At 48.1% G+C, this 15979-nt stretch overlaps 1 protein-coding gene across 11 annotated transcripts in view; it reads right to left on the bottom strand.

Annotated features, from left to right (window-relative positions):
* AFAP1 (actin filament associated protein 1) overlaps window positions 1-15979 on the bottom strand; it is a 191586-nt gene that overhangs the window by 39024 nt on the left and 136583 nt on the right. For all 11 annotated transcript variants that reach the window (XR_012434603.1, XM_065544722.1, XM_074039357.1 and 8 more), the window contains 2 exons: window positions 7332-7543; window positions 2386-2531 (listed from right to left, as the gene is read on the bottom strand). Coding sequence is in view for 10 of the 11 variants with exons in the window: in XM_065544722.1 (XP_065400794.1) it covers window positions 2386-2531; window positions 7332-7543 (358 nt within the window). In the remaining variant the exon portion in view is untranslated. The remainder of the gene's footprint in view (window positions 1-2385; window positions 2532-7331; window positions 7544-15979) is intronic.

The following is a 15979-nucleotide window of genomic DNA, read 5'->3' as shown; positions in this document are numbered from 1 at the left end:
TTAAAAGTGGCACCGTGGGCCATGCCTGTAATCCTAGCACTTTAGGAGGCCAAGGTGGGAAGATCACTTGAGCCCAGGAGTCCAGAAGTTTGAGACCAGCCTGGGCAACATAACAAGACCTTGTCTCTACCAAAAAAAAAAAAAAAAAAAATTAGCCAGGTATGGTGGCACATGCCTGTAATCCCAACTGCTTGGGAGGCTGAGATGGGAGGATCCCTTGAGCCCAGGAGGTCGAGGCTGCAATGAGTCATAATTGTGCCACTGCACTCCAGCCTGGGCAACCGAGCAAGACCCTTAATCAAAAAAATCACCACCACCACCACCACCACCACCAACAACAACAAAACCCCAATAACAAGTGGCACTGTTCACACATTTGTAAACCTAGTTAGTGTCCAGCTAAACAGAAGGTAGCTGGATTCTCACACCTGCTTCTGCATTCAATCTGTCACCAAATGCGCTTTTGGTTGAAGTATGCGAAGAAAATCCAGCCTCAAACAGATGTAAGCTGGACAAGTGGGGCACGTTTTAATTGCTTTTTCTGGGTTGTAGCTGCGCTTCTTTAGTACTATACCAAAATGTGGCAAGTGGTGGCTTCTCACCGCCAACTGCAATGGAGCTGGAAAGCAGATCCATCGACTCACGTTAAAATCCAGTCGTTTATCTTGCACTAGGAATAGATCTTTTCCCAAGCATGGCTTCTGCAGATCTTCCCAACGTTGACACCCTTCATTATACGACATCAACAAAACTGCTCACTGACATGACTACAGATCTCAGCAGGAGTCTGTGGGTGCTGAGAAGCTGGCAAGCTCACCATGGCAGATGCAAATTTTCCAGAATTCTAATTTCTAAGGAAAGCTTAAATGTATCGTAAGCAACAAATACTGCCAACTGTTTGCCTAGAGATGATGATGGGTGTAGCTAGCTCATTTTCAAGGAAACATCTGCAAATGCCTATGTGCGAATAACCACAGTTTGTCTGTTGCTTTGTCAAGTAAAAATGAAACAAAACTTAACGCAGCTAGTTTTCTGAGCACCTCACTTGTCTGAGCTGTTCCTCAACAGGACCACTGTCATTGTACACGCCTGTGTGCTCTCCATGGCCTCTCACCACGCCACGCGGAACAGGAAAAGCACACGGGCTTCAGAGACTTCGTGCAAATATCTACTATCTGATCCTTTATAGAAAAAGTCATCATTTTTACTGCTTTCTCAAGGACATCTGAAGTGAAACCAGCATTTTCTTTTTTTTTTTTTTTTTTTTTTGAGACGGAGTCTCGCTCTGTCGCCCAGGCTGGAGTGCAGTGGCCGGATCTCAGCTCACTGCAAGCTCCGCCTCCCGGGTTCACGCCGTTCTCCTGCCTCAGCCTCCCGAGTAGCTGGGACTACAGGCGCTGCCACCTCGCCCGGCTAGTTTTTTGTATTTTTTAGTAGAGACGGGGTTTCACCGTGTTAGCCAGGATGGTCTATATCTCCTGACCTCGTGATCCACCCACCTCGGCCTCCCAAAGTGCTGGGATTACAGGCGTGAGCCACCGCGCCCAGCCCAGCATTTTCTTTTACTATCGCAAATGGTAAAATTCTTTGACTATTTACACTGGCAGTGACAATGATTATTAATACAGAGAAGGACGACTGTTGGTGCGAAGCTGCCAGCCAATGGTCACTAATGCAGATGTCCAAACGGTGGGAGACGGAAACAATGTCTTATGAAAATAATTTAACTCCGCAGACTGCCAGAAAGGGTCTGGAATATCCCCAGGCGGTCTCTGGACCATACCAAGAACTGCTGCTATAAATATTTCTGCCACCATTAGTTAAAGAAATATTCACCGTTCAAAAGGACGTTTTTATACATGATTGCAGCATTTTTCTTTTTTAAATCACAATTTAAATTTACAAAGTACTTGATGGATAGCTTTGAAAACTCAGTCCTCATTACGGCAATATGTAGAATCATTTGTGCTTCGTAGAACCGTTCATCTAATACAGGGGTCAGCAAACTATGGGCCAAATCCCGGCCACTGCCTGTTTTCACAAATAAAGTTTTATTAGAACACAGACACACCCATCATTTACATATGGTGTCTGGCTGGAAAGGGAGCTGAGTGGATATTAACAGGAATCGTCTGGCCCACAAAACCAAAAATATTTACTATCTAGTCCTTTATGCAAGTTTGCCACACGCTGCTTGAATAGAAAACCCAGTGGGTTGACATGACAAAAACATTGCTGCAAAATTTGGATTAAGATAATGCAAAAGGGAAAGCTTTTAGATTTTCCTTCGGAGACTATATCCTCACACAAAAACTAAGTGAAACTAAGTTAGCGAAAAGACAAGTATTGAACTGTGGTGCCATTTCATACGGCAGTGGGTCTTACCAGAAGGTTTGTTTGGCTGTCTGAATGACACTGGCAGACATCTCCACATCGATGTAGTCATAGTGCAGGGCCCCCGGGTCTGTGGACGACCCCGTCTCTGCGAGTAAAATCCCAATCCACCTGCCCATGTCCTCAGAGGAAGATGCCTGTGGAAGTGGGAAAAAAGGTAGGTTGCATTTAACTAAAGATTTTTTACATTTTCGTAAATGCGTCCAAGAAAGAGACCGCATAATAGGAAAGGCGATGGAACGTGATGTCCCTAAGAAGAAACGAGAAGGAAGACGCAGCCACTGGCTGAGCGATGGGATTAACATCACGTTCACAGCAGGTCTTAACTTAGGAAGCGGCATCCCAATTATACCAAAGGTGAATGAAACTCTGAGGTCCTAAAATGCCTTCCAATTATCATAGGGAAAGGCACTAGGTGTAAGACACGAAAATTAATAGGATTAGTTACATTCCAGCTGAAGGAACTTGCTGAGAAACCTCTGGCGACATCGCCTGACCAGGAGAAGGAGCACGTCCCAGCTGCTGCTGCCTGACTTGGAAAACGCGACCAAGCGCTAGGCCCTTACTAGTCTCAAACATTTTTATCCAGGAGTCCTGAGTGAGTCCCCCTACATGGGCCTGAAATGGTCATTCAGTTTCTTGATTAGGTGATATAAAAAAACCAATTTCCTTTGATATCAATTGTGTTTCCATGGGGGAACGATGCTCTGAAATCACTGGGCTGCTTTGGACACACCATTTTTTAAGATGTCTGCTATCTCCTCCATTTGGTCTGCTTAATTTGCAAGTCTGAAGTAGGTCTTTAAGATTATGTTCGTTCAATTTTTAAGTCATCCTTTTTTTTTTCCCCTTTGAGACATGGTCTGGCTCTGTCACCCAGGCTGGAGTGCAGTGGTGTATCATAGCTCACGGCAACCTCCAACTCCTGGGCTCAAGCAATCCTCCTGCCTAAGCCTCCCAAGCAGCTGGGACTACAGGTGCGCACCACCAAGCCCAGCCAATTTTTTTTATTTTTTATTTGTAGAGACAGGGCCTCACCATCTTGCCCAGGCTGGTCTCGAACTCCCGGGCTCAAGCAATTCTCCTGCCTCAGCCTCCCAAAGTGCTAGGATTACAGGTGTGAGCCACCATGCCCAGTTTTAAGCCATTGTTTTAAAGTGATTTAGAAAATCAGTTATATTTTTAATGGTATTTGAAATCTTAAAAAATTTTGATTAATCAAATATGTAAATAATGATTAGAGTTTAGGAGAAATTAAGCTATCAAATTTATGAGTTAACTGAATGTTGAAGAAAACAAATTCATTGCTTATAAAAATTACTAATTTAAATAAAGATCTTCTAAGTTGAGCTTAAAGAAAATTGGGTTTTATAATTATAACCTTGGCAAGTTTAACACCGATCAAACTATAAGTAATTGTAAATACTCCACGCCATGTAGAAAGGCCTCTCTAAAGGAAGGGATGTTAACAAAGAAGCAGCTATTTTTTATGTTGAGAAATTGGCTAGTGATATTTTCCGTACTACAAATCATTACTAACCATACACAATGAGGCCATGAGGACAAAGGGAAGGAATTCCCAGTAAGTACCTTACAGAGAGTAAAACCAGAATCAATGTTTGCCAAATTAAAACGAATTGATTTGAATACCTGGATTAAAAAAAAATCACAAATGTGTTCTCTTCACAGCTCTTATGTCCTTCCTAAAACAAAATCTATATTGAGAATGTATCCATGATTAGTCTATTCCTATGTCACTATAACCATTGCATCAAAGCATTTTAAAAATGTTTTCATACAATTAATATCTAAGATGTCACTGATATTATTACATTAGAGTTTACCAATTCCTTTCTTCATAGTTGATTGTATGAAATTTCCTCATAGGCTTTTAAAAAATACTGTGGTGTTGGAGGTATTAGTTCTCACAGCTTTTAATACATAGATAGGTATAGACAGACATGTGTGGGTGCGTGTATGCATATATGCATGTATATGTATACATATACTTAAGTATCTGTCGCATGTATAACATATAAACGTGTGAATGTGTGTGCATGTATCCATACCCACATCCACACATCTGTTTCTAGCGTTTGTCTACTGAAAAGACCCAGGCGCTCTGGTCCGCTGGCAGAAGTGAGCACATCTGGCCCCCAGATCCTGGCATCTCAATTCTCTGCCATTCTCCTCTAAAAGGAACAGATTGCTTTGGAGGAACGGCTGACTCCAGGTCTGGAGCAGGGAAAAGTACAGGATGAGCCTGGGGCATCTCCTTGTGCCATAAAGTAAGGAAAGTGCTCCAAGCATGATGGACTGTGATCTCTTTATTACAGGGACATGGCAAAGGACAAATAACCAGCTCTGAGGGCCTCCTGCGGACCAAATCTGTGATAGTTTGACCAAAATAAGTCACGACATTAAAGGATATAATCACTGATTAAAAATCTATAGCCTGGGCTGGGCGCGGTAGCTCACGCCTGTAATCCCAGCACATGGGAGGCTGCGGCGAGAGGACCACGAGGTCAGGAGATCGAGACCATCCTGGCTAACACGATGAAACCCCGTCTCTACTAAAAATACAAAAAAAATTAGCCGGGCGTGGGGGCGGGCACCTGTAGTCCCAGCTACTTGGGAGGCTGAGGCAGGAGAACGGCGTGAACCTGGGAGGCAGAGCTTGCAGTGAGCCAAGATCACGCCACTGCACTCCAGCCTGGGCGACAGAGCAAGACTCTTTCTTTAAAAAAAAAAAAAAAAATCCTACACAAAGACATACAGACATATAGAGAGAAAGGGGTGGCGGGGAGAGTGCACACACAGGGCTGTGCAAGAAACAGCACAGCAAGCACAGGGCACATTGGTCTTTGACGGATAAGGATGAAGGGCGCACAGGCATCCTTTGTGCTACCCTTGCAACTTTTCGGTAACTCTGAAGATATCTCAAAACAAAAGTTAAAATAAAAGGATCTTGGAAAAAGTATAGATTGCAACTCCTCTACTGACTGGCTCATGGCATTTCGCCACTGATGAGGACAGGCTTCTTGCTTACGTTGGAAGGCTGTAGATGTTTCATGTGTCACTTGTAAGTGAAATCACTTTTCAGCTGTAAAAATAGTGGTCGTACATGAAGAGATACTGGGTAAACTTCCAATTCTTGCTGTCGTGTCATTCAGGAAACTGAGTCTACTTACTTCAGCTCTCTCAAGGAATAAGCACCTTCCTGAGTGGTCCAAGCATTGGTGAAGGTATGAAATGCTACCGCTTTCTCTCCAGCACTTGGGGCACACAGCTACTGTGCCCCCAGCAATGGCGGGGCAGGTGACTTCTTCACCAAACAGCTCCTAACTTCCACCCAACCCCACCCCACCCTGAGCTTCTCTGTCTCGGCACTCAGCCCAGCGTCTCCCTCTTCATTCCTGCATCTAACCCGTGCCAATTCATGCCTCCTTTTACTGGCAACCCTTCTCAGATCTGCTGCCAGAGCTCTCATGGGAGACCCACATTGTTATATCCAGAGTACAGTTTCTTCGTTTAAGTTTTCAGCTTTTTTCCACTGCCATCCACCCTACAGTTTTCAGCCCACATCAATATTTACAAGGTACACTGACTCTAGCTCAGCATTCATGTTTTATGGTGGGTAAAGAAGCCAAGAGAGAACAAAAGCTTTGGCCGTGGTCAGGGTCTGCACAGAGCTGAGACTAGAACCCAGCTGTCTCAAGCCCATCTGAGCCCAGCCCTCTCTGTTAGATCACACTGCTGCAAAACCAGCCACGGGGGCAGCTGTGTGTGCTTCTGACCTTCCCTTACCTCCTGAGCCCTGCAGGAAAAAGATGGTGTTCATCTATTTTTCATCCCCACCAAAAAAAGCAGCCTCTGTGAAAATAGTTCCTGCAATGAGCTCCTACGTGTGAAATTCAAGATCTTCAGAAAGACTGCCTGACTGGGCCGTCAAGGTTTAGGCGGCAGCCCCTGGCACTCTCTCCTCTGCCGATGAGCGTCACTACGCAGGCATTTAGAGCAGGCTCCACACCAGGTGAGTTTCTGCCACACACCAGCCACCCACCACACCTGACGTGAACTGGTTTCTATCGATCCTGCAGCATGAGGTGCACTGACACGGGCGCGACCATCTGACGTGTGAATGCATGGATCTATCTCTCTATCTTTGCATCTTAGTCATAGTAACACTAAGTGGGGGAAAAGACTCAGAAATAAAGGGAAAAATCACAGGAAAAAAAGGTCTAAAACAGGGCAGAAAACATCAACAGAACGTTTTCTATGATGAAAAACTAAAAACTTTCAATAATGAAAGTTTTGAGTATGTAGCTATAAGTTGTAACTGTCTTTTCTGCTTTCATGTATAAGAAATTCTAGTGAAGCAGCCAAACAAATAACAAAGCGTGCACCAAGCCCCGGGCTCTGAAACAGCAAAGGTGCTCTTTTGGTTTCTGTGTCATGTGGCTCACTGGCCGCCATCTACAAGGCATTCAGATGGCCCCAAAAAGTCTTCCATCTGTAAAGAAGTCAACATTGCAAAGGAAACATTTACCACCATTTCAAAGAGCTCATATGGCGGAAAGAGCTTTCTTGGAAATTTTAAAACAAGTTATTTTCCAGGTGCTTTAGAGAAGCAATGTCCTCTGTGGGATTGTGCATGTAATTTCTCTGCAAACAGGCATAACCAGACAAGGAGGCAATCCAATCTGATGTGTGCAAATGGGGAGAAAGTGGTGCTGGGGTCCCGGCATTGTCGTATCTCCCAGAAAAAAAACTGAGGCAAGAAGCAAAGCAAAGACACCCAGACTGGAAAGTGAGAGAAAAGGGGGTGGGCCGAAAAGATGGGAGGAATTTTGACAGAGGAGTCAGCATTCAGCGTTTGGAAGGAGAATCATGGCGTGTGTCCCCCTGTGGAGTGCAGCCCCTGGGAAACATCCTACCTCCAATACTGCAACCTCCTGGCCGTTGCGCAGCAGCCGGAACGTCAGGGGATGTTTAGAATCCAAACCCGGGATCACCTCGCAGCCACGGAGGGGAATAGACACAATGTGGGTCTTCAGGTCGGTCCTGTCCTTATGGAAAATGAGCTTGTTATCCTTCACTCGGCACCAGCGCTCCCGCCAGCGGCTGTTGGAGAGCACGTTCAGATAGCCTGCGGGGAGACAAGCCACACGTCAGCCGCCTCGGACAAGACCAGGCGCGGTGAAGACGTCCAGAGTCGCACTGAGGAGGCCCAGGGATGGGGGTGTGGATAAAACAAGTCCCTCACACGATCGATCAAGCTTTAAATGCAAATTCACATAAACTAGGAGAGCCGTGGCTATAGCATTACAAGTTTTGGGGGCTTTTCATTGCACCAATAGACCGTATCTGGAAGCCCCTAATTCAACACGTGCGAAGAACCAGTTACCGGACGTCTAGTGTTGATGTGGGACTATGGAATTCACCTAGAGCACGTGAGAAGTGAACAAGCCATCGGGTTTCGGATGGCCAGGATGGGGGCACAACAGGTGCCTTCAAACTGGAAAAGGATTTCATTTATTTTGAGGAGCTGCAAATGATACAAGTAGGGTAAGAGTCACAGGCAGGCAGATTTTTGGCGTAACATGAAGAAACAAAAACTATCTGAAAATGAAAACTTTTCAAGAAATAGGAGGCCCTGGGAGGCACTAAGATCCCCAGCGCTGGAAGCAGCCTACCGATGGCAGAGGCCCCGGGGGCAGGTTCCCAGCCGGGGCTGAGGACGCACCTGCCGCCTTTCTGCTCCTGAAACTGCAAAGCGACTGGTGAAGCTGCCCGGAGGAAATCTCAACTCTAAAGTCTGAAGGTACATGAAAGTTTGTGATCTGTGTCTCTGCTATGGCACATCTTCAGTATACCACAGAGACAGGAGTGGCAGAATGACAGGAAAAATTATTATCCTCATTTAAAAAAAAAAAAAAACTTCTCAAATACAGGAAATGGACCATTTTCACTTGTTACAAACATAAAATGGATTCTTCTAGAAATAACAAGGCATGAAAAAATAGATATCAGGGTGGCTGTACCTTCCGACCACACCATATTGCTAGTAAATCACTGCCCCCTTTAAGATTTAGAAAGCGAGTTAAATAGCATATAAAATGTTGATAGTGGGAGAAAAGGAAGTACCAGACTCCCAACTGAAGTTCAGCTACTCCTTTAGTTCACACATGCACACACACACATACCCCTGCCTCAAAAACGTTAAGAAACAAAACAAGATACATCCTTTCCAATTCTGATTTTTCAGATTCCTTTTCCAGCCAATAGTAGTCCCAGCTACTTGTGAGGCCAGGGTAGGAAGATCACCTGAGATTAGGAGTTCAAGATCAGCCTGGGCAACACAGTAAGACCCTGTCGCTAAAAAAAAAAAAAAAAGAAAGAAAGAAAAAAGAAAAAAAAAATCAATTAAAATGCCTTTCCAAAAGGGTTTTGGAGGATGTTTCTTACTGCTTTTATGTTCTCAGTCTTACACACCTTATTAGCAATGGATAAATGCTATGAAGACCAAAAAAAAAAAAAAGAGAGAGGTATGTCCAGGACCCAGAATGATGCTTTACAACTTACAAATACTGGTTCAGTGGCTTACTAGGTACACACTTATAAAGTCTAAATTTTCATTGGCTGAATGTGACGTCATTTCTACCAACACACACTGAAGAGAAATGCACACTGCTTCTTCTGGAACTAAAACTTTCATCTGGGGTGTGTGGGCTGCTGTCCTTAGGGAGTGACAGAGAAAGGAGGCGCCAGGCTGAGGCTCCAAGGCCTGTGCTGTGGCCGCCCTCTTGTGTTCAGAGAGCAAACTACACTCGATCCAAGCGCCTTGTACTTCAGACACTTAGGAGGGCTGCAGGGAGGCGAAGAGGCTCTAGAATCAAAGTAGGAAAGAGTCTCAGAGGCTTTACTTATTGAAGGAGGACGTTAACTCCCAGATAATGTGAAGTATCTTGTCCAAGACCACACAGCAAAGCCAGACCTGAACCCCTGCTGGGAGTCAAAGACGGCAGATAAAGAGCTGTTAATATGCATACAACCGGAGGCCTTATAGCACTATTTTTGCTCTGTAAAATGCTATTTGTAAACGACACAGTTCCAATACATTTTTTATTTATTTATTTATTTTTTTTTTTGAGACGGAGTCTCGCTCTGTCGCCCAGGCTGGAGTGCAGTGGTGCCATCTCGGCTCACTACAAGCTCCGCCTCCCAGGTTCGCGCCCTTCTCCTGCCTCCGCCTCCTGAATAGCTGGGACTACAGGCGCCTGCCACCACGCCCGCCTAATTTTTTGTATTTTTAGTAGAGACGGGGTTTCACCGTGTTAGCCAGGATGGTCTCGATCTCCTGACTTTGTGATCCACCTGCCTCGGCCTCCCAAAGTGCTGGGATTACCGGCCAATACAGTTATTCTTTAAAAAGAAAAAAGAAACCTCTACTTAAAAAGAGGTCAACTATCATATCTGAGCACCCGAGTGCCAGCGCTGGGAACCACGTGCTCACCATGGCTCTGATACCATCTAGAGTAACCACTCATGCTGAAAGCCAACATTTTTACATTTTTAGACTTTCACACAATGACAGCCAACTGTATCAATCCTAGGTATGTTTTGAGCATGAGTTGACAAACGTAAAGGTGTATCTAAAAGGAAAAGGGAGGCAAGGACTCCCCTCAAATCACTTCACATACTGAGGTGCATTAAGATAACATGCCCCAAAACGGTTTCTGAAAAGGAGCAGTAAGCTACAGGGCAAGGAAAACAGCCCGTGCTCTGGAGCGGTCAGGGCCCAGGCACCCCTTCACGGGGCCCGTAGAAGGAGTGGAAGAAACTGAGAATTGAAATGCCAGTGACCTCAATGACAGAGACTGTACAGTGCAGCGGGGCAGCAATTCCCAACCACAAAGGACTCAGTCCGATTCCCAACCACAGAGGACCCAGTCCCCAAGAGGGCATGGACTCAGCAGTGGGGTGGCAATTCCCAACCACAGGGGGCCCGGCCCCGAACCCCAGCCCGGCCCCAATCCCTAGCCCACCCCGACCCCCAGCCACAGGGCGCCCGGCCCCGATCCCCAACCACAGGCGCCCGGCCCGATCCCCAGCCACAGGGGACCCGGTCCCGATCCTCAGTCACAGGGGACCCGGCCCCGATCCCCAGCCACAGGGGACCTGGCCCCGATCCCCAGCCACAGGGGACCCGTCCCCGATCCCCAACCACAGGGACCCAGCCCCAATCCCCAGCCACAGGGGACCCGGTCCCAATCCTCAGTCACAGGGGACCTGGCCCCGATCCCCAGCCGCAGGGCGCCCGGCCCGATCCCCAGCCGCAGGGGACCGGGTCCCGATCCCCAGTCACAGGGACCCGTCCCCAATCCCCAACCACAGGGACCCGGCCCCAATCCCCAGCCACAGGGGACATGGTCCTGATCCCCAGCCACAGGGCGCCCGGCCCGATCCTCAGCCACAGGGGACCCGGTTCCGATCCCCAGCCACAGGGCGCCCGGCCCGATCCTCAGCCACAGGGCACCTGGTCCCGAAGAGGGACATGGACTCTCATGGTGTCTCCTTCCCTGACAGAATCTGGCCCAAAGCCACCAGACACTATGAATTTCTTGACATTCCAGCCATAAAAGGAATGATTATATTGGACAGATCACATTTTATTTAGAAAATGACTTTATATGAAATTATCATAATGCCCCCAAATTTCACCCCCAAAAAAAATCCCCTGGGTAACAGACTTGTTCACAGCAGCAGGTGGCTCTACCGTCACCTGTCTGTGTTCAGTGACTGCCCCTACCCCGTCCAGCCCCGCGCCCCTACCCCGTCCAGCCCCCCGCCCCTACCCCGTCCAGCCCCCGCGCTACCCTGTCCAGCCCCCCGCCCCTACCCCGTCCAGCCCCCCGCCCCTACCCCGTCCAGCCCCCCGCCCCTACCCCGTCCAGCCCCCTGCCCCTACCCCGTCCAGCCCCCTGCCCCTACCCCGTCCAGCCCCCTGCCCCTACCCCGTCCAGCCCCCTGCCCCCATTTCTCAAAATGGGGAGGCCCAAAGTTCCTACATTCTGGGTAGGGAACATGAAGAGGCCACACAGGAAACGGCAGACAACCTCATCTAAGGAGTCTAGAGTCAGGGGGTCCTCTGGACCCCCCATTATTAGCCTGGCTGATGAAATCAGCGCTGCCTAGGACCCCGTCATCTCCAGGAATATTTACGCTGGAGTGACATCCACCACCAGGTGGTGCTAGAGTGCAGCCAGGACGGGCCCAGCTTGGCTCCTGCAGCAAGAACTGCAGGCGGGAGCTTCAAGGCTCACCCAGGGCGTCTTAAGATTTAACTACTTAACAAGGCAGGTCCAGATAGAAGCCATTTTATTTTTGGATCCCACTTACCATATTATGGTAGGATGTTACTGAATTTTAAAAATTTGTGAGTTTAATGTTTTCAGCTGATTTCTGCTCCAAATTCAAAGGAAAGGGCACAGGTTCTTGCAACGCTGTGGCAAGAGTGCATGAGGAGATTTCACTAAAAATATAAAACTAACTTTACAGCCTGAAGATTAAACAAACAATAAATACAGATGGAGGGGAACAGATATAAACCCTCCCGGTCAGCTGTTCCGGATACGGGGCGTCGCGGGTCTCAGTGCCAGGTGGCTCTCAAATTCCGGCAGCTGCAGAAGAGCCGGCAGGCGAAGGCTTTTAGAAGTGTGGCCAAGTTTCCATTGATTTATTCTCTGTAGGAAGGGAAATGATAGTGCCTGCCCACCCCAGAGGCTACTGTGCTTTGGTTACATGTGGACAAAACGTTCAACACTTTTGAGAGACGTTTTATCCCAATGTAACTGTTCGTTGTATCTTGGCAAGTATTTGTTTTTGATCAGCGAGGAGGAGATGGGCCTGCAAGAGGAGCATCAAGAAGCAGCTTTTAGAGAAACCAAATGTCAGGAAACTGCTGGCAGCTGATCACGGGCCTGCCGAAGCCAGAGCCTCCTTCCCACTCTTCGCAGTGTGTCCTCTACGAGGCCAGGGGCAGAGGAGCTGGTACACCAAGAGCCTGTCACGGTGGCTCTTGGACTAAGAATGCCTTCCTGCCCTTTTACCAGACTTCATCTGTTTTATTTTTTGGAGGTGGGGCCTTGCTATGTTGCTGAGGCTGGTCTTAAACTCCTGGCATCAAGCGATCCTCTCACCTCGGCCTCCCGAGCAGCGGGGATTCCAGCTGCGTGCTACAGTGCCTGGCTTTGTCTAGTTTTCATGGAGGTGGATTATGATGCCAACTGAGACGTATCTAACTTTCCTGAATGTCTGCTGAAAAAAACCTGCCATTGAAAGAGCTTCATAAAGTCACAGAACATTTCAGGTGAAAGGGACCCTGGGAATGGCTACGTAGCCAGGCTCCAGGAAGCCTCCGACTTGCACCCTGGGGCCTTTCCTTTCTCTCAGCCTCTCCGTTTCTCATGATTCGCTCGTCTGACGTCGCATTTACCCAGCCGTGGGTAGGTCCAGCGTGCTCAGGTGATGTTTTAAAAAAACATGTCAGATGAACACATGGATGACCACAGTGACCATGTACTGAGCAGAAACGATGGGCTGGGCACTGAGCTCAGTGTTTCATGTATTTTATCCTCACTTTTTATGAAAAACAAGGAATTGAAATATTGAGTGATTTCATAGATGGAGGAGCCTGAGATTCCCAGAGGTGAAGCAATTTGCTTAAAGGAATGCATGCATTCAACAAGTAGGTACTGAGCTGGTATTGTCTGCCAAGCTCTGCACGGTGCTGTGGACACAGGCAGTGAGCCAGTCAGCCCCTGTTCTTACGCCAGTCATGTAGAAGGTAGAAGAGTGAAGTGGGGACGGCATTGTTAGAGGCCCTGAACTGGCAACAACGGGGGCACTTTTGGTTTTTCTCAACACGGAATGTGATACGATTAGTCTAACGTTTCAAAACTTCCATCTGGTGGCCTGGTGGGGGATGCAGAGTAGAACGAGGTGAGCCAGTCAAAAGATGCCACAGTCCCAGCCACAGGCGGAAATAGGGATGGGGAAGAGAGAGAAAGATGGAAATGCATTTCCTAGTAACTGCTTAATTCATAAAATGACAATAATTCCAGGACTTGTAAGCACAGGAGGACAAATAGATAAATTTTGGGGCTGGGCGCGGTGGCTCACATCTGTAATCCCAGCACTTTGGGAGGCCGAGGCAGGTGGATCACGAGGTCAGGAGATTGAGACCACCCTGGCTAACATGGTGAAACCCCATCTCTACTAAAAATACAAAAAATTAGCCGGGCGTGGTGGTGGGTGCCTGTAGTCCCAGCTACTCGGGAGGCTGAGGCAGGAGAATGGCGTGAACCCGCGAGGTGGAGCTTGCAGTGAGCAGAGAGCACACCACTGCACTCCAGCCTGGGCGACAGAGCAAGACTCTATCTCAAAAAAAAGACAGAGATACATTTTGGTCAGGGGCCTTTGCGCGTGTCTCAGATCACATTACTTAGGTGGCTGTGTACTGAGCTGACCTGCCCAATGCTAAACGCGTCACTCAACGCCACTCAATAGGCATTGCAGGGTTAGGCGGGCGGACCTGGCCATCCAGGCTGCAATCCTTGTCATATTAATATGAAAGGCAATTGAGAGACTTTGGCCCAAAACCCCCCCAAAACCTTTCCAGCCGGCAAGCACCTGCAGAGGGCCTTCCCTCCCCTGCCTCCACAAGCAAGGCCCTCACAGCAGCTCTGTCCTGCATTTTGGGGCACGGCTGACCCAGCTGCACTGTGTGGAGGGGCTGGGATTTGAACTCCGCTTTCAGTGGCTCCCGAGAGCTCTGTCCTGTGGGCTCAGCAGCACTGCACTTCCGGCCAGTCCCGCTCAGCCCTTCATCTCCCTGGAGCAGAGAGCAGCAGCTGCAGAGACTCAGCTTGGCAGGCTCGGTCTCTCGGGCCTTTGTCCAGCTCCTTTTTTCTGCCTGAAACTTTGCAGCTGTACCAAAATAACTGAAAACGGTCACTGTTGCCCCTTTATTTTTGTAAGAGCTCCTCCCCTCTCCCCTTTCCCCTGCAAAGAACTGGATGACAGCTTTAAAATCTTGTGGACAGAGGATGTTCTGTTAATATTGAAGCAAAAGTCGTCCACTAAGCAGTTTGATAGGAATCCATGTGTCTAATGAGATGCTGTGGATCCAGTATTCCTGCTGCTCCCTGAGTGTCCAACTGGGCTTCCAAGGAAGTGCCCAAGAGGAGGGTTTACCGCAGCGTCGAATCACGAATCACGAGCACAATCGCAGCTCTTTATCAGGAGCCACGGGAGGGTTCAGATCTTTGGGGGAAGGGATAGGGGAAGGCCTGTGGGACAGGGAACCAGCAGAGTTGGGTCAGCGGCTGTCTCTGCTCCCAGCGCGCTGTGTGGCTCTGAGCAAGCCACACGAGCTCTCTGAGCTTCTGCTCTCCTTTGTAAATGGAGGGGTTTGGGCCAAAGTCTCGCAATTGCCTTTCATGTTAATGTTTAATTGTTTTTCAAGGAAGAATTTCTATTTCCTCCACTGACCTAGAGCATTAAAAAAAAAAAAGAGTAGTTCCCTTCTTGTTGGCTAATTCTCGCTTTCTATTTTTAATCCCTAACTCCTGTACTTAATCCCTAATTCCCACTTTCTGTTTTTAATCCCTAACTCCTGTACTTAATCTCTAATTCCCACTTTCTGTTTTTAATCCCTAACTCCTATACTTAATCCCTATTTCCCGCCTTCTATTTTTAATTCCTAACTCCTGTATTTAATCCCTAATTCCCACTTTCTGTTTTTAATCGCTGACTCTCAAGGGCTGATGTGAGGCAGTCCCACCTTCCAGGAGCTCCAAGAAAGGCAGAGGTCAACGGGGCCCAGCACTGGGGCACCAACACATTCCCTCTCCCCATTCCGTGCTACAGCTGTTTCCTCTGACAGCATTTCAGCAGGGTGGCTGCCCTTTCAGCTCTCGCCTTATTTAGGGAGGGAAGGGAGGGTAGTGGAAAAATATCAGTACCAACTGGCCTGCTTCTGTGACTCAAATTTGACCAAGTTCAGGGAGCTTGGAATGCATCAGGCTCCTCGGTCGCGGGTTCCCTTATGGTGATGGCCTTCCCTCCTAACTCAACCCCACAGGCAGCTGTTTCAACAGGACCCCTCCGCAAGACTCCTTCAAGCACATGAGGCCTTCACGGCTGTCTGCCCAGACAACTTCGTTGTGTCCCCCAGAAATCGGTATCATGAACTTCCTGGATCACACTGTGAAAGCTGCTGAGGAGTGGAGACTTTGCCCATCTTTCCTTCAAGACAGTGCACGCCGCAGCGCCTCTCATCTGCCCCTGCAATCCATCCCTCCTCCCGACCACCATGGCCCACCCTCTGTACTATCCTCGTGGCATGAGCTCACACCGCTGGGACGTGAGATCTGTTGAATACATTTGTGTGTATAGCCCCATTTAGGCGCTGTGGGGCAGGAACTGAACGAGGCATCTTTTGGCATCTCAAAATAAAACCCGACACGTTGGACATAACGGGTGCTTAATAAGGGGTGGGGGTGACTAGAATGACTATTCA

The sequence above is a fragment of the Macaca fascicularis genome, chromosome 5 (genome assembly GCF_037993035.2).
Source record: "Macaca fascicularis isolate 582-1 chromosome 5, T2T-MFA8v1.1".
Classification (NCBI taxonomy): Eukaryota; Metazoa; Chordata; class Mammalia; order Primates; family Cercopithecidae; genus Macaca; species Macaca fascicularis.
Note: the sequence above shows the minus strand (reverse complement) of the source record. Positions and strands in the feature narration are given on the sequence as shown.